A 22,987-nucleotide genomic window follows, 5' to 3' on the forward strand; every position below is an offset into this window, starting at 1 on the left:
GACCAGCGCAGGGCAGGTCGAGAGGGAGTCTTTCACTAGGGCTCTGGGTTTAATTAGCGAAGGCAAACGGTTCTAGTTCACCGGAACCGGGCGCCGCGAAAACCCAGCGGGTCGGTACAACCCGGGGCCTCGAAAGACCCGCATTCCCACAGCTTAACCCGGGCGCGGAAGTGCCAGGGAGGAAGAAGCCCTCTGAGCAGCAAGGAAAGGGGCGGGGCTCTAGATGAGGGCCGATGCAGGGGGCGGGGCCTAGGACATGGGCGGGCTCTACAAGCGAGGGCGGTCCCGGGGCGGGGCCTGTGGCGCGGGGCGGGGCTTGGCGGCGGTTGTTTTCAGGCCACTGTACGCAGCTCTCAGCTGAGGCTTGCTGGGCTCCCAGCTTGCAGGCGAGACCATCTTCGCAGGCGCGCGCTCGCGGACCGACCGAGTCGAGAGGGCCTGAGTGGCGGGTCCAGCGGGCAGCGTCCCCGAGGTCGTCGGCCGCGGCGATGTCTGCCCGGTGCTGTGCTGGCCAGGTGAGCGAGGCGGGCGGGCTGCCGCGCGGGTTGTCAGAACGGTGGACGCGGCCGCGAGCCGCACGCCGGGCTGGGGTTTAGGAAACCCCGTGGGCGGGAAGGGACGCGGGGAAGCCCGAGAGGCAACCCTGGTGACCTCGGCGTCCGGCCTCCAGGATTCCGGGCTGGCGGGGCGAGCGGGGTCTGGAGTTGAGGATTCCATCGGTTCCCGGGACGTGTCACCTCCTGCGGGAACCTCGAGTGACGCTGAGCTCTGCTGCTGTCCTGCCACTGCACTGCCTGTGGGATGAACCCAGGAAAAACGTGGCGTTGGGCAAGATCTCTGTTTTCATACCCTGAACACAGCTTGTCGGACCAGGCAGGGCGCGTTTGGCATCTCCAAGTCTAGAACGTGGGCTCTGTACTCGTGAGAACGTCTAGAAACCCGATTTGCAAACTCCCGGGCACAAGTCTGGGCTCAGGGAAGGGCTTGGCTCTGCTTCCTGGGTTTACCGACCAGACCCTACCCAAACCTGATTGGGCACGAGCCTTCATTCCCTTCTTTGAAACTCATCCTGGTGGAACCTGTTTTGTAATCTTGCCAGTTAAAATTCACGACATCCAAGCCAAAGGCGTCTCCTAACAGGAGAGAATTATTAGGTTTTAGCCCTTTAATGCTAATTTCCCTTCTTCCCGCAGGGTTAGAAAAACAACAGCGAACTTGGGGAAGCCATCCGATTTTGTCTTTTTGTTCGGTTTTAATGGGTTATTAAAAACAAAAACTGGAATCTGATCGCGGTGAGTGGGCATTCGAGTGCCCGACGGGTCTTGTTTACTTTGAGCATTAGGACAATGGAGGCCAGCTGTAAATGCTGTAGGGGCTAAGCTGTGTCTCTGGACGCGCCGGTTTTAGTGGCCAGTAATCCACCTCTTTGAGGTGGCCATGTGGAGTCATCTTGGTTTCTGAGGTCTAATACTGTGCTTGGGGTTCAGTCAAGCTGGCATTTTCAGAGATGAGGAAATTGAGGCTTTTTGATTTGAGGTGAAATGACACCCCGGCCCTCCAGTATTAGGAAAGGAAAAGGTGAAGGAATGTGCCCCATCCAGGCTTTTGAGACCAAGAGGGGCCAGAAAAGATTATTTTCAAAATATTGCAAATTCACTCTTTTTTTTTAATGCGGTGCTGGAATGGAAGGAACATAGGGTCTTGTGCCTGTGTATGCCAGGCAAGGGCTTTATCATCAAACAGCACCTCCAAATCGTTATTCTTGTTCTTTTGTTGTATTTTTCAATTTAATCCCACACCCCTCCTTGTATAGTAATTGCATATATTTGGGGCCATCTGCCCTTCTGTTCCCTTGGAAGCCCTTTGAAGCTGGTTCAGGACAGGTGCCTGATTTCAGGCTCTGAAAATTACCGTTAGTACCTAAGTGAGTTTAAAAAAAAAAAAATATTGGTATGAATGGTATTTTACCAGGATTTATGACTTGTTTCTAAATTCCCCTTCTTAGGACGTTGGAAAGAACCAAGTCCTGGCTGTTCCCCACAGGATAATAACTTCTGCTTTCTCAGTGCTGCTGAAGGCCTCCCCGTGGTAGGTTTCAGTGTAGTGAGCAGCCACGCACACCGTGATTTGATGTAGTTATGTGAGGGTGTGGGGTTATAGCTAAAGGTCAGAGTGCTTGCCGGGCATGCACTTGGCTGGGGTCAGCCCCTAGCACTGTCCCAAAATGAACCCGTCAAACCACACCATTACCAGAAGCTAAGTCTGCCAGTTGTATCCATATTGTCTTACAAGCACCTGCTAAATGCTTGGAGGAGGATATATTGTAAGAAGCCCAGCTTCTCTGCTGGCCGGGACCTGTGTGTGTACATTAGTATAAGGGCATTCCATAAGCACATAAACAACAGCAAGAAATCCAGCAATCTTGTGACAAGGCTGGGTAGTAAAGCAGCCTTGGGAGAAACTTGTCTTAAGATGCTTCTAGAATTGAGACGTGGTGGAGAGGGTACCGGGGCTGGACTGTCTTAGAGCAGGGGAGAGAACTCGCTGGGCCAGATATGATTGGAGATTGTCAGCCTGTAGTACCACACGGTGAGTGTACCAGTCCGTGGGCATGACCGGAGAGATCAGGAGTTAAGAAAGGAGGGGCGGGGGGGGGGGACCCCCACTTGGTTGTTGTCTGCCCCCACTGGAGAGCAGGCCATTTTATTCAAGAGCCTTATGCATATTCAGTTTGGAAAGACCTGTCATCACTTGCGTAGCTGGGTGCATTCCTGAGTGAGCTCACTTTGAGGTAACATCATACCCCACAGGTTCCAGAATGGCTAATGAAAAAATCTCCAAATTGGAGACGTTACGGTGAGCTCGTGATGAGCAGCTGCATCACTTACAATATCTAGAGTTTCACCGATTCATATAGTTACTTACGAATTTTCTGGAGGGTCTTGAATGAAATAAGCAAAAACATAGTTTGAAGAGATGTCAGCCGTTCTGCAGCCCCTCCCCCTCCCCCTCTTCTCTACAAGCACCACGCTGGGCGCTGTTCCAGCCACAAATCTCACAGTGGTTTCTGGATGTGTCTCAGTCCTGGCTTTCCTGGAATTTGATCGGTAGTCCAGGCTGGTCTAGAACTCAGAGATCCGCCTGCCTCTGCCTCCCAGTGCTGAGATTAAAGGGGTGCGCCACCACGCCTGGCCTAGGATTTGGTTTTTGTGTGCGTGGGTGGGTAGTGCTGTGTAATGAAGTGAAACAGGAGGTGAACATTTGACAAGGAAACCAACAGTTTTCTTTTGCCTTTGTGACACTGAGATGCCTGTTATTAAGTTCAGTGAGATTTCAGAGTTCTGGGATTTGAATTGATATTTAAATCAAAAGATTAAGATTACAGGCAAAAATTTTAGATTCAGGTGAGCTAGTACGCTTCTGAAAAAGTCACTTCTCTGTCTTCAGTTTTCTTTATCCGTAGAGTTGGTGTGGTGATAATTAGGTGATTGTGAGGATTGCATGTGACATCAGAGATGAAAATGACAGGGTTCGCTGTGAGCACACAAACATCTCTTTCCATTTCCTTGAAATGAGATCTTGCTTTGTAGTCTACACTGCCTGGGAACTGAGTTTGTAGCTTTAGGCTGCTCTTGAAATCAAGATGATCCTCCTGCCTCAGCCTCCTGAGTTCTGAGATTCCAGCCAGGTGCCACCACACCCAGCTCCACATTTTTACTTGTCATTTCCTGCCCACACCAGGCCAGCCTGCCAGTCATCTTGTTTATGGTTGCTCTATCAACTCTGAGACTCAGATTTGCTTGGCTGTTGCCAGTGGATGCCAGTGGAGGCCGAGATGCCAGGGGAGGGGCCACACAGCGCCCGCTAGGTCAGAGAACAGTGACACGGGACTCTAAGGGACAGGGTAAGCAGAGCGCTTCCTTGCTCTTCTGACTCAGGGGCTGGTTGGGACTGAGGGTGTCAGAGAGCTGTGACACACTGTTAGAGGTGACATGAGATGCATACTTAAAAAAAAAAATCTAGACAGCCTTTCCAAGACAATTTGAGAGTAAGGGTCGTCCGTGTTTCCTGCAGGCAAGTGTAAGCATTCATGATAATTAAGGTGGCAGTGATGATGACGACGATGATGATGATAACCGAAATTTATTTCAGTGCCCAGCATGCTGTCTGGATTTATAAGTCGATCATCAGCCGGGCGTGGTGATGCATGCCTTTACTCCCAGCACTGAGGAGGCAGAGGCAGGCGGATCACTGTGAGTTGGAGGCCAGTCTGGTCTACAAAGCAAGTCCAGGACAGCCAAGGCTGCACAGAGAAACCCTGTCTCAAAAAACAAACAACAACAACAACAAAAACAAACAAACAAACAAAGACCAACAGTAAATCGACCATCATTCTGGACAACAGCCCCATTTGTCACAGGTGACGGAACTGAAGTGCAAAAAGAATATGGATCAATAGACAGATGCATCCAGACCTATGGCTACTGGTCGCCCAGGCTTCAGTGGCTGACGCCTCTGCTGGACGGTTGTTTCTTATGAGCACAGAACAGACGTGTGGCTACATTGAAATGAATGCTAGGCGGTTTTGAGCCCACAGCAATTAGGCTGTTTTGGTAGATATTGTTGGCTGCCATAGGAAAGGGTGAGTGAGGCTTAGTTTCTTCCCTCATACCTGGTCCCAAACACTCGCATTACAGACTTTCGTTTCTGCCAAATACACAAACTTTGCTGGTCTTGCAGCTTTTCCTGAAGCTCTGGGAAGCTGCAGCTCTTTGCTGTCTTGATGCTGTGGCCTGTGTATTGTGTGAAAAGTTCACTGGTGCAGATGTGAGCATCTTCCAGTAAGGAGAGCTTGGCTCACTTCTGGATGAGCTCAGACAACCAAGACAACATTAGTAGGGCTTCGTGGAAAGGTCAGTCTGTGATCGCTGCCGACAAAGTGAAGACTTAGTCCATCTCTGCAGCTGGTTCACGCAAGGGCAGCGGTGCCCAGATGTTTACAGCCAGGAACATACACCCCTACCCATCCCCCCCTCCATCCCTCCCTCACTCTCTCCCTTCCCTCCTTCCTCCTCTTCTCTTGAGACAGGGTCTAATGTAACCCTCACTGGCTTCCAACTGGAGGGTGTCCCCAAGCTTCTGAGCTTTCTGCCTTTATTTCTAGGGCGATGAGATTGCAGGTGTGCGGCACAGCGCCTGGTTTATGGGTTGTTTGTTTGTTTGAGACATTATCTATATTACTGTGCAATTCTGACTGACCTGAGCCTCAGACTCAAGGAGTTTGGCTCTTCCTTCGGAGTACTGGGATTAAAGGCTTATGTCACTATGGCTGGCAAGATCATATTTCTCTTTTTTTCCCCAGTTTTTTTTTTTTTTTGAGACAGGTTTTCTCTATGTAGCCCCGGCTGTCCTGGAACTTGCTCTGTAGACCAGGTTGGTCTTGAACTCACTGAGATCCACCTGCCTCTGCCTCTTAAGTTTGGGGTTAAAGACGTGCACCCACCCAAGATCATATTTCTTGATCATTTAGATTTTCCCTAACTAAAGGTCACCTCTGATGTCTATTATGTTAATTATCAAAACCCTTTAATTCTACAGTTGTTACAAAAACAAGCCAGGCGCAATGGGCATGCCTGTAATTCCAGCACTCAGGGAGGCAGAGGCAGGCGAATCTCTGAGTTGGAGGCCAGCCTGGTCTACAAAGTGAATCCAGGACAGCCAAGGCTATACAAACAAACAAACAAACAAACAAACCACAAAAAAGAAAGAAAGAAAGAAAAAGAAAGAAACCTTCCATTTTGTGCAAGGAACTGCTTATTTATGGTACCTGGCTGTGTAGCTCTGGCTGGCCCAGGTTGCACTCCTGCCTCAGCCTCCCAAGTGTTGGAACTACAGATGTGGGCTGCCTGAAGAGTTGGCTTTTCAGAGAGAGGAGTAGAAAAGGGGAGGGTGGGGGTGGGGAGTAGTGGCCCAAATCCAGTTTCGGGAGTGAACAGTTATGAAAGGTTGGCTGTTGTAATGTGTCTGAGTCCGCTCTGCCTGCTGGCTGGCTCTGGTCAAAGGAGGTTCTGTCCTCCCACGGAGCTGGAGCCCTTGTCATGCTATTTTATCATAATAGAGTTTGCTTTCCATCTGTGGGAAAGCCACCACCGACCCAGTGTCCCAGCCTTGTAGCACCACGGAGGATTGGTTCGTCTCTATCCTAAAATCTGTAGATGCTCATTCCTCATGAAAAAGTTGTGTTTCTGGACACCAGAAGAAATCCTCACGCTTTAACCTGTAGACTCTGACTCCTGATCCTAGTGACAGGTGATGTCTGATGCAAACAGTTAGAACCTAATCCAAGGGCCCAGTCTCAAGAAATGCAGACGGGCCTCCAGCATTCACTACTTAACAAGGTGGTGAAATGCCCACCCAAGTCCCCCCCCCCCCCACAGAGCATGAAGTAAGAACACAGAACTCCCCAAAACAGAACAGAATGCCAGAATGCCCATCCCCCTCAGGGCATGACTCACTCTCTCCCTCTGAGAATTTGCTTGCTACATCACTGTCTCTCATTGCAAAATGTTTTAGGATATGTTTTTAACTATTATTCATGTATGATGTGTGTCGGGGGCATGGCTGCCACAGTGATACATGTGAAATGCTGAAAAGTTTCATGGAGCAGATGCTCAGCTTTTACCTTTATTTTGGATTGGAATATTGAACTCAGGTTGCCAGGCTTGGCTGGCAAGCACTGAGCCATCTTCTGGCCATATTTTTCTTTTATGTATTTATTTATTTGTGGGTTATATGTTTATTTATTTATTGTTGCATGTGTGCACACATGCACATGCTTGAGTGTTAGTGTTAGTGTCAGTCTGTTTGCTCTGATAAATTTTACTTTTTTTTTTTTTTTAACTTTTTGAGACAGGATTTCTCTGTGTAGTCCTGGTTGTCTTAGAACTCGTTCTGTAGACCAGGCTGGCCTTAACCTTAGAGATCTTCCTGCCTCTGCATTCTGAGTACTGAGATGAAAGATGCTTACCCCTCTATCTGGCTTTTATAAATTTTCTTTTAACCTTTTGCATATCTGGTCTGGTAAATAAATGCTTTTAACACCATGCCTTCAGCTCACCGTTGTCATTCTCGGTGCAGCAGTCTCCATGTGATCTTTGCACATCCTTCCATGTGCATTTAATTATCTCTGGGTGACTCACACTAAGACTATGTTATTGCTACACTGGATGGTTTAGGGGAACTATAAGGAGAAAAGCCACTAGGGGCTGGAGAGAGGGGTCAGCAGGTTCTGTTTTTGTTGTTTTGTTGTTTGTTTTTAAGACAAGGTTTCTCGGTGTAGCTCTAGCTGTCCTGGAACTAGCTCTGTAGACCAGGCTGGCCTCGAACTCACAGAGATCTGCCTGCCTCTTCCTCCTGAGTGCTGGGATCAAAGGCGTGCGTTACCACTGCCCGGCTTAGGTGGCTCAACAGTTAAGAACACTGGGTCAGTTCTTCCAGATGACCCAGGGTCAATTCCCAGCACCCACATGACAGCTCACAAATGTCTATAACTGCAGGTTCTAGGGGATTTGACACCATCACACAGACATAAATGCAGAAGAAACATGGACAACATAAAATTAAGTAAACTGTTTAAAAAAACAAACAAACAAAAAAAGGAAAGCCAGTTCATGATGAGCAGAGAGAGAGAACTTTCTTTTGCTTTGTTGTTGTTGTTGTTTGTTGTTTTGTTTTCTGAGATAGGGTTTCTTTGTGTAGCCTCGTCTATCCTGGAACTAGCTCTATAGACCAGGCTGGCCTTAACTCATAGAGATCCACCTGCCTCTGCCTCCTGAGTGCTGGTGTTAAAGGTGTGTGCCACCACCGCCCAGCAATTGTTGAGATTTTGAAGGCTGACTGATGCAAGGCTGACTCTTAAGGCTTTTGAGACAGGATCTCAGTGTAGACTAAGCTGGCCTTAAACTACTCGTCTGCCTGCCTCAGCCTCGTCAGTGCTTGGGGTATAGACATGCACCACTCCACCTGGCCACGGGTGCTTTTGGTTCTTAGTTGATTTAACCTGCAGCTGCAGAAACTGAGAAGCAGGTCTCCTGTACTTGTGTATTCCCAGGGGACAGGAGGAGCTTTACAAGGGCAAATCCCTTAGCAAATGCTCTAAGAAAGGGAATATGAGTTACAGTAGACACTGGGTGCTTTTGTCAGCCCTCAGCTTTTCCACACAGAAAGCTTGTTTGTATGTGGTCTGCTGCTGCAGCAGCAAGCCATGTTGAATTCAGGCCCAGTTTCCTAGTATTGGCGTTTGGATAGAGTCATAAGAGCTGAGGGTGAGTTTTTGTTATTTCTTCCTGGTGTGCTAATGGGTAGCTTCTCTGGCACCCTGAGATTCAGGTAAGTGGAACCCATGTGGGAGATGTGCCATAGGTATTAACCAGTCTTTGTGGCAAGTGATAGAGCTACCTTTGGATCGTAGCTTTCAACTCATAAAGACAGCCCATGAAGACTTACTTAAAAAGTAAACTACAGGGCTGAGGAGATGGCTGTTCTGCCCCCCCCCCCCCCCGCCACGCGCCTCCTGTCCCAGGTACTCATGTATGCACACACGCACATATACATACATACATACATACATGCACATGCATGTGCAGAGAGACATACACACAAATTAAAAAATATAGATTACATGCCACAAAAAATATTGATGACACCATGAGAGTACCCTCCACTCTTTTCTGGAAAACCTAAATCTCTGCTTTCAGGACACATGCAGCTGAATAAATCTTTTCTCAGTGTAGGCTTCATATGTAGAGTTCTTGCAGACTGGTGCTTAGATCTGTCTCTATCACCTGCCACCTGTTATCCAGCGCACTAGAAGTGTGTCGTGGCTAGTGCAGTGCGCTGCATCTTGTGTGCAGAGCGTGCACCATGACTTAGCTGAGAGCCCCGACGAGGGCTTTCTGTTACAAAGCCCTTGTCCCCTGCTCTTCCGTGGGTTCTCATCATAAAGATGCTCCACCCAAGGAAGGGGTCCAGGCACAGATTTATTCTTTCCAAGACTGATACTCTTTTGAATTATGTGACAGTATTATGAAATATTGTGAATGAACAATCACTTACATTACCCAGAGAGAAATATGTTTTGATATTTAATATATCCAGTCATTTTTGTTTAATATATGTGATTTTTGCTGTGATTTTGCTGTGAAACTGGGTCTCAGTCATGTCCAGTCTTGCTGAGGAAAAGCTTTTTTATATGTGATTATATATTACATATAATGAACCGAGTCACTGTTCTGACTTCTCTCCTGTTTTATTGTGCCTAGTTTTGTTGAGGCTATATTAAATTTGAGTCCTGTACTTATCACTAGTATGGGGCACTTTTAGTTTTCTAGTCATTCACATGTTTTTAGCGTATAAAATGCAGACAGAACACAGTGGATGCCTGTATAGGGTCTGAGCCCTGCTGTCAGGCAGGTATCCTGCTGAGAGAGCTCCCAGGGAGCTGATCCTGTGATGTCCGGGCTGGTCTTTGTGGCAGTGCAGAGTGCCACGCGTGCTGGGAGGCCACGTGTGCTGGGAGGCTGGGGAAGCCACTATTTTGAGGAAATGGAGATGAGGTTCTGACTCATCTCTGAGCTAAAGAGATAAGGTCACACCCCTGCCCTCTTTCTTCTCCCTCACCTATGTTTCTGTGTAAATATTGCCAGTAGATTTCCCACCGTATCGGGCAATTGTAGACTGTGAGTCTCATCAGCTTTACTCAGTAGTTGCCCAAATGTTTTAGTAAAATCACCCTTAAAAAACGTCCGCGAGGGGCTGGAGGGATAGCTCAGTGGTTAAGAGCACTGCCTGCTCTTCCAAAGGACCCGGGTTCAATTCCCAGCACCCACATGGCAGCTCACAACTGTCTGTAATTCCAGTTCCAAGGGATCTGACACCTTCACATAAATACACATAAAATAAAACTAAATAAATTATTTAAAAAAACAAAACAAAACAAAACAAAAGTCAGCGATGGCAAGGCAGTGATTAGGATGGCATAGCTACTAGTATTTCTGAGCCATGGACATCCAGTTGATACATTTTCATACACACACACACATACACACATACACACACACACACACACACACACACACACATACGCCCCTCACTATATAGCCCTCCTTGGCCCATGTTGGTGGTTTGAATAAGAATGGCCCCCGTAGGCTCATATATTTGAATGTTTACTCACTAGGAAGTGGCGTTATTTGAGAAGATTAGAAAAATTAGGAGGTGTGGCCTTGTTGGAGGAAGTGTGTCACTGGGGTTGGGCTTTGAAGTTTCAGAAGACCAAGCCAGGCCCAGTGTCACCCTAGCCTATGGACCAGGTTGTAGCTCTCAGCTGCTGCTCCAGTGCCGTCACACTCTTTGCCCCATGGTAATGCACTAAGCCTCTAAAACTGCAAGCAATCCCCCAGTTAAACACTTCTTTCATGTGAGTTGCCTTGGTTGTGATGTCCCCTCACACAGCAAGAGAACAGTGACTAAGACAGCCTGTTACTTGCAGTTGGGCCACATTGGTAATGAACTTGTGGCAATCCTCCTGGCTCAGCTTTTTAGTGCTGAGATGGTAGTCATTTTCCCCACTTCTCCCTGACAGGTTCTTATCCCTAGCCATGGCTGCCCTGGAACTAGGCCTTTTTGTTGTTGTTGTTGTTGCTTTGTTTTGTTTTCCCAAACATGGTTTCTCTATGTAGCCTTGGATGTCCTGGACTCACTGTGTTACCAGGCTGGCCTTGAACTCACAGAGATCCACTGCCTCCCAAGTGCTTGGGATCAAAGGTGTGTGCTACCACGGCCGGCTAGAACTGTGTACTTTTAGCCTAGACTGTCCTTGAACTCACTGTATGCGGTCTCCTTGCTGGAATTGCAGGTTTGCAGCCCTACTCTCAGCTGAGAAGGGTTCTTACACAAGCTGCTGGCCTGTGGAAACAGCCTTCCATGCAGTTGCTTTTATGGCTTTTCTTTCTGGACCAAGCTGTTTACAGCATTTTGAAGAGGTGTTAAAACCGGCCTAAAGCCATGCTCCTGTACCCTGGATCTTATCCCAGGGGCTGAGAAGGGATGTCCCACTCACCTAGTGACTAAAACTCATGTGCCCTCTTGTCACCCCAAGGCAGGCAGCTTTGCTAGTGAGCTTTCATTTTGCATTGATGTTTTGTCAGTTACTGTTAGGATCGAATATTGAGAGCAGAATCGGTCAAATTACCAAACCAAACCACTGTGATTGTCTTCAAATACTAGACTTCCTAAGTAGTCAAGAGTAACCTACTGGCCTAGTAAAAGAGTCTTTTAAAATGTTTCCTATATCTTCTAGTTTGTATATTAGTGATGATTTTATTTCTTATTAACGATAATTTTAAAAGATTTTTTACAGTGTAACCTGTGAGTCAGTGGCATGCATAAGAAATTCAAACAGTGGTTCAGTTTGCTGATGTAAACCATCTGTCTGGAGTTTAAGGCAAGGAGGCGTTTGCTCTCGGCCTTTTGTGAGATAAAAGTTGCTGAAGTGTTCGGAAAACAGCTGCTGTGGAAAAACTTAGCTGGATCAGAGAGTAGGTTTTGAGGCGCTGTGGGTTTGAAGTCACAGTCTGAAGTGTTTAGATACCATTCTTCGCTCCTCACGAACAGTCTAGTCAAAAGAAAAGTAGGGCGAGCTCACATCCAACCGCAAGCCTTCGTTAGGACAGGATGAGTCGAAGGAAAAATCGGACTTCTGTTTACACAACATTTTCACAGACTTGGCTAATTGCATTTTGAGACAAAGCTTGTGAAGTCTGGGTGGAATCTTGCCCCCAGCCCTTTGTTCTTGGACTCTGTCAGTACTTTAATGGACGGCTGGCTCCTTTCCTTCTCTCTGATCTTGGTTCACAGGAACCAAGGAGGAATTCGGGCTTTTGTTGATGCCCTGGTCTGCAGTGGTGTGCTCAGAAACAGCAGCAGTGCTTTGTAACCATAGTCGATGAAAACGTCCCTGACATAGGACCCGTGTCTACTTTGCTAGTGTCATGCCTAGGGACTCTGGAGCACTGTTGATTCACTGGCTATTGTTTTAGCTTTAGAGCTGACAGAATCCTTAGAGCAGTCTGTGTGCTGATCTATCGTCACTGGGTGTCCAGCGTAATACAGACGAAGGGCTGTCACTTACCCACATGTGTGCGTCAGTGCTTACTTTCTTAAGAAAAGGGTAATATCCCCCCCCCCCCCAACTGAGGTGGCTTTCTTCCCAGTTCATTGAGGGATGGAGTTCTGTAGGGTGGAGTACTCTCCTTCTAAGTAGAGTGTCTACTAACAGGAGTATGCTGAGTGAGTAGGTCCGCGTGTGTGGGCTGGAGGTATTCCATGTAGCGCTGCAGTTGTCCACACAGTTATGTCTACATACTCTGAGCATGACTCCAATAAGAAGGTACATACTTAGCCAGGTGTGGTGGCACACGCCTTCAGTCCCAGCACCCGGGAGGCTGAAGCAGGCTCAACTCTGAGCTTCAGGCCACCCTCAAAGAGAGTCCAGGACAGCCAAGGCTACGCAGAGAAACCCTGTCTCGAAAAACCAAAAAAAAAAAAAAAAAAAAGAAGCCTTGCACAAGAATCTTTTTAAATTTTATTTTATTAATTTATTCATATTACATCTCAGTGGTTATCCCATCCCTTGTATCCTCCCATTCCTCCCTCCCTCCCATTTTCCCCTTACTCCCCTCCCCTATGACTGTGACTGAGGGGGACTTCCTCCCCCAGTATATGCTCATAGGGTATCAAGTCTTTTCTGCACAAGAATCTTTTATCCAAAAACCCAAAGCAAGCCAGGCAGATGGTGGTGGCACATGCCTTTAATCCCAGCACTTGGGAGGCAGAGGCAGGCTCTATGAGTTCCAGGCCAACCTGGTCTACAGAGAGAGTCCAGGGCAGTCAAGGCTATATGGAGAAACCTTGTCTTGAAAAAAAAACAAAACAATAAAAACCAAACCGACCGACCAACCAACCAACCAACCAAACAAACAAAAACAAACAACAACAAAAAAAAAAACCCAAAAATAGCAAAAATAAATAAATAAAAGCAAGTGCTCATGAGATGGCTCAGCTGGTGAAGGGCTTGCAGCCAAGCTGGGTGACCTGAGTCCGCTCCACATGCACACTGCTCCCCCACTCCCACGCACGTAACAGTCTGCACATGTCAGTGGGCTTCTGTACAGTTAGAATAGCCACTGTAAAGCTGGGGAGCTTCAGTTGGATTTTACACTTTGCATGATCAAATTTATTTTATGTACTTATCTACTACCCAACCCCTCCCTCCAAAAAAAATCTAGAAAAACAGTCTAGCCTGGCCCAGAACTCACTCTGTAGCCCAGGTTGTCCTCAGGTTTGCAAGACTATTGCCTTAGTGTTCTGAGCCCACCATGCCAGAAACAGTACATGCTGTCTTTTTACCATGCTAGAATTCATTAACAATAAATGCACACAGTATGTCAGTTTAGAGCCCTGGGCCTGCCTGCCCCAGGACCTTGCTGTAGAAGAGACCACAAGGGGAAGTTGATATTTGTCACTGTCTACATACTCATTGTCAAGGTTCTGATGGCAGAGTCTTGGGAAACGCAGCTCAGTTTGACAGATTCTTCAGCACTAGGCAACCGAACTGGATGCGGAGGTGCAGCGAGAAGCTGGAGGCCACAAGCCAGGAGTGCGGACAGGACACTGGCGCACAGGCTGTGCTGCTGCTGGCGATGGCTTGGCCTCGGGGGAGGTGGCACCTGCAGCAGGCAGGTCCTGAGGGCCTGGGGTGAAGGCATGAAGGAAGGAAGTGCAGGGCAAAGGCAGAATGTTTCTCTGTTGCTGAGAGCAAAGCCTGCTGACTTTCCTCCTCCCTTCCTTCTGAATATTTGCCCACACTGCCAGTAGGTCAGTCCTTCTGCTGAAGTGTCATCTCCTGCCTGATTTCATAACCCAACAGGAAGTGCAAGTCCTTTGGAAACATCTCCGCTAGGGGCTGCAGAGGTGGGTCTGTGGTACAGAGTGCTCTTCCAATGTCCCGAGCTTGGCTCCAGCTCCAGGGACAACGGATGCTCCGTTCTGGTCTCGACAGCCACCTGCCTGTGCGTGAGTGTGTGCATGTACACACAAAGACTAATCATTTTTTTTTTTTTTTTAAAGGAGAGAATCTCTTCAATTAGTTTATGGTTCTAAATGTCAGCTTGCTTGATATGTATAAATAGTGATGTCTTCTTTATCATTTTTGTTTTGTTTTTTGAAACAAGGTCTCTGTGTGTAGCCCTGGCTGTCCTAGACTCGCTTTGTAGACCAGGCTGGCCTCGAACTCAGAGATCCGCCTGCCTCTGTCTTCCAAGTGCTGGGATTAAAGGTGTGCGCCACCACTGCCTGGGGTTCCTTTATCGTTCTTGATACTACTCATTTCTGTCTCTTCTCTGCTGACAAATCTATCTAGGGCAGAAACCCAGCGCTGTGCATCTTCTACCATTGAGCTACATTCTTTATCCTTGTTTATTTGAGACAGACTCTTTTTTTTTTTTTTTTTGCACTATATATATCTCAAGTTGGCATGAAACATAAAATTAACAAATTTATAGATAAGATAACCCAAACTCATTAAAGCTTCAAAATTAGGGAGTTTCATTCCTTTTAACATTTATTTATTCATACGTGTCGGGGCACCTGTATGAAGGCTCGTGTGTGGCTCAGAAGACAGCCCATAGGAGTTGGTTCTCTCCTTCCAACTCAGGTCAGTCTTTGTTCCTTTCCTTGTTGAGCTGCCCCGTTTGTTTGAGGCATCCTCCTGCCGCTGCCACCCAGCCTGGCTCTCTTCAGTACTCTTGCGGAAGATAAGGCTGATTTGCTTTTATGGTCAGACTTCATTTCCCATTTTTTCTCTCAATTTTGAGATAAGGCTCTGCTGTGTAACCTAGGCTGGCATCAGCTATGGTCTTTTTGTGTTAGGCTGCCAAAAGCCAGGGTTAGAGGTGTGCACTACCACATCTGCTGCAGTCTGTCATGTTCTAGTGTACTAACTTCTGCTTTGTTAGTTATTTCTTTTTCTCACTTTCAGCTTAATTTGCCTCTTGACTGACTTTGTAAGGCAGATGTTTAGACCTTCATTTTCTCAAATAAGTGTTTAAAACTGTAGCATTGTAGTCCATACATTTGATGTTTTGTATTTTCATTATCATTCAGCTCAAAGTATTTTTCTAAATTTTCTCATAATTTTTTCTTTGATCTGGTGGTTATTTAGAGAGTGTGTTTTTATTTCTTTCTTTCTTAAATATTTTTATTTTTTTATTACTGGGAATGTGTTTTTAATTTCTGGGTATTTGGGGACTTTCCAGGGGGCAATTTTGCTACTGATTTTTAATTTAATTGCACGATGCTTATGGAATTATTCTATATGTGTGTGTATTCTTTTTATGCGTGTGTGTGTGTGTGTGATTCAGAGAACAACCTGCTTACTTTGTTTCTCCCCTTTCACTGTGTGGATTCCAAGGATCGAACGCAGGCATGGTAGCAGTTGCTTTGCCTGATTCGCCATCTTGCCATCCCCTTCTTGTCCTCTTTTTCAAGGAGGCAGTTGCTTGGGTATTTCCCACTGTCTTATAGTTTCGATGTTTTCTAAGAGCCACGGTATGCAGCCCCGTGAAGAATTTCACTGTTGCGATGGGAAGGATTGCAGGCAGGTAGGGCCGTCAGCGTGCTGGAGTGTCCCTGGAGGCCTGGACGCCTCGCCTCGGCAGCAGATGGACAGGGCCACCGGGTCCCTTGTTCTTGTGCTACCACAGGAAAGAATCCAAGCAACACACAGACAGTGGCAGGAATGAAAATTTATTGAAAGAAAATGGAGCATGCTATCAAGTGTGGATAGTGGACCATTTATGGGGTCAGGAGGGCCCTAGGGTGGAGAGTTTTCTCCCTTCCCACCCCCAGGGTGGACATTGGCAGCTTGTTGATAAGTCTAAGGACTGTGTAACCTGGTGCTCACTGAGTATGCAGCTGCCTAGCAGTCACTTAAAAAGCCCACGAGGAGCTCAAAGTGACAGTGTGCTTTAGGTAGTGTTGATTGGGCTTGACTGAAGCCTGTTCTCTTTAGTTGGGCCTAAATACAGATTTTATATAATATATTTATTTTTTATGTGTATTGGTGTTTTGTGTACATGTATGTCTGGATGTCAGACCTTGGAGTTAGACAGTTGTGAGCTGTCATGTGGTTGCTGGGAATTGAACCCAGGTCCTCTGGAAGAGCAGTCTGTGTTCTTAACCACTGAGCTATCTCTCCAGCACCCTAAATACAGATTTTAAAAATTGCTTTCTTAAATTTTGGGTTTTTTCCTGCAAACACCCTGAGTAAGATGGTCAGGAGGAACAAGGCAGCTTTTTCCCAGGCAGCTGGAACACAGGTGCCAAAGTGTCACATCCCCAGGCTCCTGCAGTTTAGCCTCCCTTTAGTCTGTTTTCACTGCTCATCTCTGGCTGACAATGTACATTATCACCAGTAGACCAAGTTCAGCCGCTCACCCCAAAACAAAGCCAGCCAACAGTGGTGAAGGGGGAAAGCCACACTAGGAAGGAAGCTGGTATCCTTCCTGCCTTTGAGGCGCTAATAAAGAGCTCTGAGGTCCTGTTGGGAAGAAACAAAAGAACCAGGGAGGAACAGCACAGCCAGCTTGGTTATCAGCTGAGCATGGTCTGGCTGCAGCCTACGATTAATTTCAGTTCCTGTCACTGGATGCTCATCTGTCAGACTGGTGCTCCTGGAACCCCAGGTGACTGCATGCGAGCAGACTCTGCCGGTCTGGAACAGGGCACTGTAAAGTGGGCAGTTAGCAGTCTCTTGTCTGTGATGCTCCTGCAGATCCTGAGACTATCTTAGTCATGTAGAGATGCTTTAGTCTTGAAGGGGGAGGAGCTCCCTCTAGAGAGGCGTGCTCTTTAAGAGAGTCACATATTTACCTCCAGATCTGTGCAGAGTTTAAGGTAGCAGTGGGAGGCAGGTCTTATCCTGTTTTCAGCCACCCTTTGGGCATCTGCAGGTCTAAGTGAGGAGGGGTCAGTGACTTTTAGTAAAAACAGCCTCTAAATAAGTGTGTATCTGAGGGACATTTTTCCATACTGGTATGACTACCAACATCCAGGGCTTTGCGCCATGCTAAGCAAGCCCTCTGCTACTGAGCTACATGTTAGCCCCACCTGCCTGACTCTTAAAGTGATAAAACAATATTACAATGAAATTAATTTTAAGACAGTACTCAAATGACTAGAGAGATGGCTCAGGGCTTAAGAGTACTTGCTGTTCTTCCAGACACCTGAGTTTGATCCCACCACCCAATGCCAGGTGGCTGGCAACTACTTGTAACTATAGATCCAGGGTAGTTGATGCCATTTTCTGTATTCCAAGGACACCCACATACTCATTCATGGCAGATACACACACACACGCGCGCACGCACACGCACGCATAAATATGCTCCCTTCCCAAAGCAACAAACCAACAAAACCTCAGAAATGTGTGCTTTAAAAATATATGGTTGGTATAAATATTTAGATAATAAGATTATAAAGAAAAAAAAATCACTTTTAGTTGTGGAGCACGTGGACCGTGCCACCAGAGGAACTGGCATAGTGGAGCATGTTCACACCCCCACCCTGAGACCTGCATGAGGAGTGGGATGGCTCCCTTCCTGTTTCCATGCCTGCCTTGGAGCATAATCTGGTGACCCTCAACCAGGTGGTCAGGTGGTCAGTCACATATCACACCTGGGTGCAAATAGAGCATCACCAGCATGCCAGCCACAACCAATGGAAAGTATTCACCCCCAGGCCCCTCCCCGCTTCCCAAGGGTTATATAGTATTTGTCACCATGAAATCCACATCTGTACACAAGCGTGAGCTTTTTCACCAATAAAGCAACACAAGCTATTTCACCAAAGATTGTCTGAGAGTGGCTGTTTTTACAGGGCTGTAACACTTTTGAGAACCACCCCCCCCACCCCGCCCCAAGCATGTTGGACCCTTGGACCTGCCTGCCTGGTCAGGCTCCAGCTATGGCCACCATAGCCACTGCTGCCAGTGCAGCTCACCAGCCACCCGGAGCCTGGTGAGCCTCGATATCTGCTGTGAGCTAGCATGAACTGTCCCTGCTGCACAGCTGGCCCCAGAGCCCCAAGCTCCTGCCATTGTGGGCCCAGCATTGGAGCCTGAGTTCCTGCTGTTGCCTGACCTGCTGCCTGTCGACAAGCAGCTTCTGCCTGTGCCACCCTGCCTGGGCAGCCCACAGGTGCCTGCACTTGTCCAGTCCTCCTTCTGGTCCCTCTTGGGGAAGGGCAGTCATTGCCCACCGATCTAGAAGACCGGGATTGTGTAGGACCCACCGGTTCCAGACTCTGCTTCATCTGTTTCAGCACAGTGACCAGTGGCATCAAGACAGCCAGGGCGAAGAGAGATGGGGAACCACATTTAGGCCTAGGAAGAGCAAGTTAGTACTTTGTTGTACGTCATTCCAGGGTTACAATAACTTGGACGGTACTCTGTGTTTTGTCGTATAATCTCCTAAGATTGAATATTTTTGCATATTGTAAAAATCCTTAAAAAGCAAAAAATACTTGCCGCACAAACATGAGGATTAAAGTTCTGGTTCCCAGAACCCATGTAAAAAGCTGGACAGACATGGTAGGCGTCTGTAGCCCCAGCTTGGAAGGTAGAGACAGGAGATACTCAGGGAAGCGGGCTAATGAGACTAGCCAATCAGGGCGCTCTGGGTTCAATTGAGCGACCCTGCCTTGATGAATGAAGTGAAAAATGATAACTGACTTTGAGGTTCCACACACATGCACATGCGCCATCACATGTACAAACATACCACACACACACACACACACACAAAACCTTATCATATACTTGCTAGTGTTAGCTTTTAATAAACATCTATTTCACTATTTTCTTTTAGACAGTGTATTTAAAAAGGTCATAAGTAGTAGCTCTTATTCTAGATTTAGAGCCCTGGAAATAGTGGTGCTACAGCAAACAATGTGCATTGTGCACTGTGCACTCAGAGTATGCATGCACAGCTCTGCAAGAAAAACCACAGGTCTCATGGGCAAAATTTACATGGGGCCTAACATTTAACACTTTGTCACTAATGCATTTTTTTAAAAAGGATGCTTGAGGTTGAAGAGATGGCTCAGAGGTTAAGAGAATTGTCTGCTTTCCCACAGGACCTGGTTTCAATACCCAAGACCAATGTGGTGGCTCGCAGTCATGTGCAACCTCAGTCCCAGCGGGTCTGACACCCTCTTCTGGTGTCTGTGTGCACCAGGTATGCAGTGGTGTGCAGATATACAGGCAGGCAAAAATACATCTATATATAAAATAATCTATACATAAAACAATATACTCATTTCTTAAAGGAATATGGTGAAAATAGTAGATTTTACAAATCTAAGGTTGCTAAGAATACCTAAGACTATGAAAAATGTGTCACCTCAATTTGAAAAAGACTTGGTGTGCTCATAGAAGTAGATGCTGGATGCTGTAACCTTGGCTTGCTGTGGAGTTGGAGGAGGGGGGAGTCTGCAGTTGGATGGAAGCTGGTGCCCAGGTCTGCTCTGGTGTGACTCAACACCCTTCCCATTGTGTGCTCTTGAGTATCATTGTCCAGCTAGGTCCGGGTCTCTGGCTTCTCACAGAGAAAACCACACGTCCTGTTGAGCTCTGATAATCCCTAACACATGAACTCTGTTGGAACGTGTGAGATTTCAAAGTAAGTATAGGATGAATAGCCTAGACGCTCTGGACGTGCAGGCTCTCTTCAAGGAAGATGGCCCAGTCAGGCTCCTGTTGAGATGTGAGGTCTGGAATAGCCAAGAAGCCCTGAATTTTCAGCTTTTTAAAAAGAAGGATGCTCTGAGTCACACTTGTGTTCAGCTGTGAGGTCTGGTGCTGGTCCAGCAGGCTCCTTGGAGTTACTCCCAGAAAGTTGGTGCTGGAAGGATCTGGCCCTCTGACCCATTTGTGTGCTGCTTGCTTTTACTGTGCTCAGCAAACAGCTCCAGAGGGAGGATCTTCCATTCTGGAGTCAGCCTTTTCTCATTGTCAGTGGCCTTAGGCTCAGTCCTCCGTGGCTGCCCAGGACTGAAAAACTTTGCTGTTCCCTATAGAAGGACACAGTCTTTGTTGTGTAATAGAGTCATAGGGGCAGTATGGTAGGTGGGTGTGGTCTTGATCAGTGTAAAAATACAGCTTTTCTCTTAAAGAGAATAAGAGTTTATTGCCTGGTGGTGGTAGCATACACCTTTAATCCCAGCACTCTGGGAGGCAGAAGCAGGTGGATCTCTGTGAGTTCAAGTCCAGCCTGATCTATAAAGAGTCTAGGGCAGTCAAGACTACACAGAGAAACCCTGTCTCCAAAAAAAAAAAAAAAAAAAAAAAAGAAAAGAAAAGAAAAGTAAAAAACAACAACAACAGAAAAGAATTGTTTATTCTGGAGTCATTCTGAATGACCATGGCCTGGGAACACAGATTTAAGTGGGATACCATGGGATGGTTTGAATGAGAATGGCCCCCAGAGATTCATACATTTGAAAGCTTGGTCCCCAGTTAGTGGAACTGTTTGGGAAGGATTAGGAGGTGTGGCCTTGTTGAAGGAGGTGTGGCCTTGTTGGAGGAGGCGTGTCACGGTGGTGGGCTTTGTGGTTTCAAAGGCTCATGTCAATGCAGCCTTTCCCTCCCTGCCTACAATGAGAAAATGGTGTGAGCTCTCAACTACTGCTTCAGTGCCGAGCTAGTCTGCCTGCCGCCAAGTTCCTTGCCAGGATCACCACAGAGTAATCCTCTGGAAGTGTAAGCAAGCCTCCAATTAAACGCTTCCTTTAAAAGGTAGGTGCCTTGCTCATAGTGTCTCCTCACAGCAATAGAACAGTGACTCAGACACCCCAAGTTCCATGTTGCAACATGGAAACAGTTTCATAGTTTTACAGAACAAAGAAAAGCCATAAATTAAGAAAGTGGTCACAGAAGGTGACGGGAGCTTTTCCTTAGGCCTCAGGTGCTATCTGATGACATTTTTAGCTGGTGAAAGTTAGTGGTCTGCTAAATGAACACAGTTGATAGATTGTTATCTATTACTCACCGGATGCTCTGACACAGGTGGCTGAGCAATGGCTCTTTGCAGCTAAAACTACTGAGATGAAGTAATTGGCCTCTGGACCTGGAACATTCCAGGCTCTCCAGGCCACTGCAGTTGTAAACAGTCTTTGTAAACACAACTTCTTTCCAGGAATCTTTCTTCATAGTCTCTACCTTCTAAGTCATGAGAACTCCCAGTGTGGCCGTTATAGTCTGTATAGCTGTATGAACAGGTTCACTGTCCACCTGACCCACAGATGAAGTCGGGACACTGGCAAAGGGACTTGTGCTGTGGCTGAGAGGCTTCTCTGTAGCTGCCCAGTTTCCTGCTGGGAGTGCCGCCCTAGCCTCCAGGTGCTGCATTGTCACTGTTGGTGGGAGACAGAATCTGGGAGGCCACAAGGTCTTCTGGAGCCAGAAAGATGGCCAGTAACTAAGGACATGAGGCCTCTTGTTTGCTGCAAGGACAGCTGCTCCTCTACCCCCCTCCCCCGCCCTGCAGTGCACCAGTGTCCTGCATAAGGAAGACACAGGACATCTTGAGGGCCAGTAGCTGGGTATTGGGCTTTATTCAAAGCAATCAGCAAAGCTCATGACTACAAAATTTAAACATAATCTTGTGGTTTAAACATCAAATTGGCTTTTTTTTTTTTTCATGCTGTATTTTCCTGTAATACATTCGGTTTAAGGTTGTTTTGTTTTTGTTTTTTTTTTTTTTTTGTCTTTTTCTGTCTCTTAAACTCCCAAGCAGTTGCTTATTTTGTTGTTACTGTTCCAGAAAAGTCTGCCCTGCATGTGGATCACAAGACTTAACAGAAAACAGTCTTTAAAAATACTTTCATACCGTGAGATGTGCTTTGGGAAAGTTGCAGGTTGCTGAGTAAGGGAAATTAGGCCACTTGAACAGCATGGCGTAGCCAATGAGAAGCTTTATGCAAATTATTTTGCCCAGCAGCAGCTTCTGGCTGGAGGCTTTGAAAAGCAGGAGGCAGTAAATTATTTCCTTATGGTGGAGTGGAGGGCGGGGTGAAGGCTGCAACACGTGGAAGGTCTTTGCAGACAAGTGGTCCGGTGGACCTGCCTCAAACCGTCCGGATCCCGCAGGGGTGACGTGGCAGAAAGTGGACTGCTGACTGCTGGAAAAGCCTGCCGCCGCTCCTCATGTGCTTCTTCATGAGTGGCTGGAGCATGTTCCTAACTGGGAAGAGGCCTTTCTCTTCCACTCAGGGATCTTCTGTTCCCCCGCCCTTTTAATTTTCCCCCCAAGTCTTTGGGACAATGAAAATTAGAAACTTGCATATAAAATCTAGAGCCCCTGATGAAAAAATATGTCTATTCTGAGGCAGATACAGTGGTTTAGTCCAATAATCTCAGGATTTGGGAGAGAGAGAGGCAGAAACAGGAGGATTTCCGCAAATTCACTCAGCCTGGTTATACCAAGTAAGCTCCAGCTAGCCAGGGCTGTATAGCTAGATGGTGACCCAGTACAGCCCAAGGCAGCACAACAGGAGAATCGCTCCTCGGAACTGAGATCCTTAAGGTTTCATTATTGTGTTCTTTATCCTATTGTTTGGGTTAGTCGGGTTGTAAGTGAGGTACGTTCTGTTAGTAAGTTTATAATAAAATATAATTGGTAAGAAAATTGAGCCTACAAGGAAGAGCCTGTGTTAAGTAAGCATAGAGTTTAGGGCTGCATGTGCATCCCACAGCTCTGTTCAGAGCATATGAATGTCCTTAATGCTGATGAACTGCACGCATACATGTGCCTAAGGCGGTGCACTCCGTGTTTCCCCGCAGCAAAAAAAAAAAAAAGTGAATTTGGGTATGCAG

The 22,987-nt window shown here is 47.0% G+C and overlaps 1 protein-coding gene across 1 annotated transcript in view; it reads left to right on the forward strand.

The window, feature by feature from the left end:
* The first annotated feature begins 314 nt into the window (after positions 1 to 314).
* The window catches only part of Serinc5 (serine incorporator 5), a 94,258-nt gene continuing 71,585 nt past the window's right edge, over positions 315 to 22,987 (forward strand). Inside the window, exon 1 of the mRNA XM_051172621.1 lies at positions 315 to 515. Within this exon, the coding sequence (XP_051028578.1) occupies positions 489 to 515 (27 nt within the window). The 5' untranslated portion in view covers positions 315 to 488. The remainder of the gene's footprint in view (positions 516 to 22,987) is intronic.

This window comes from Acomys russatus, chromosome 30, assembly GCF_903995435.1.
Source record: "Acomys russatus chromosome 30, mAcoRus1.1, whole genome shotgun sequence".
NCBI lineage: Eukaryota > Metazoa > Chordata > Mammalia > Rodentia > Muridae > Acomys > Acomys russatus.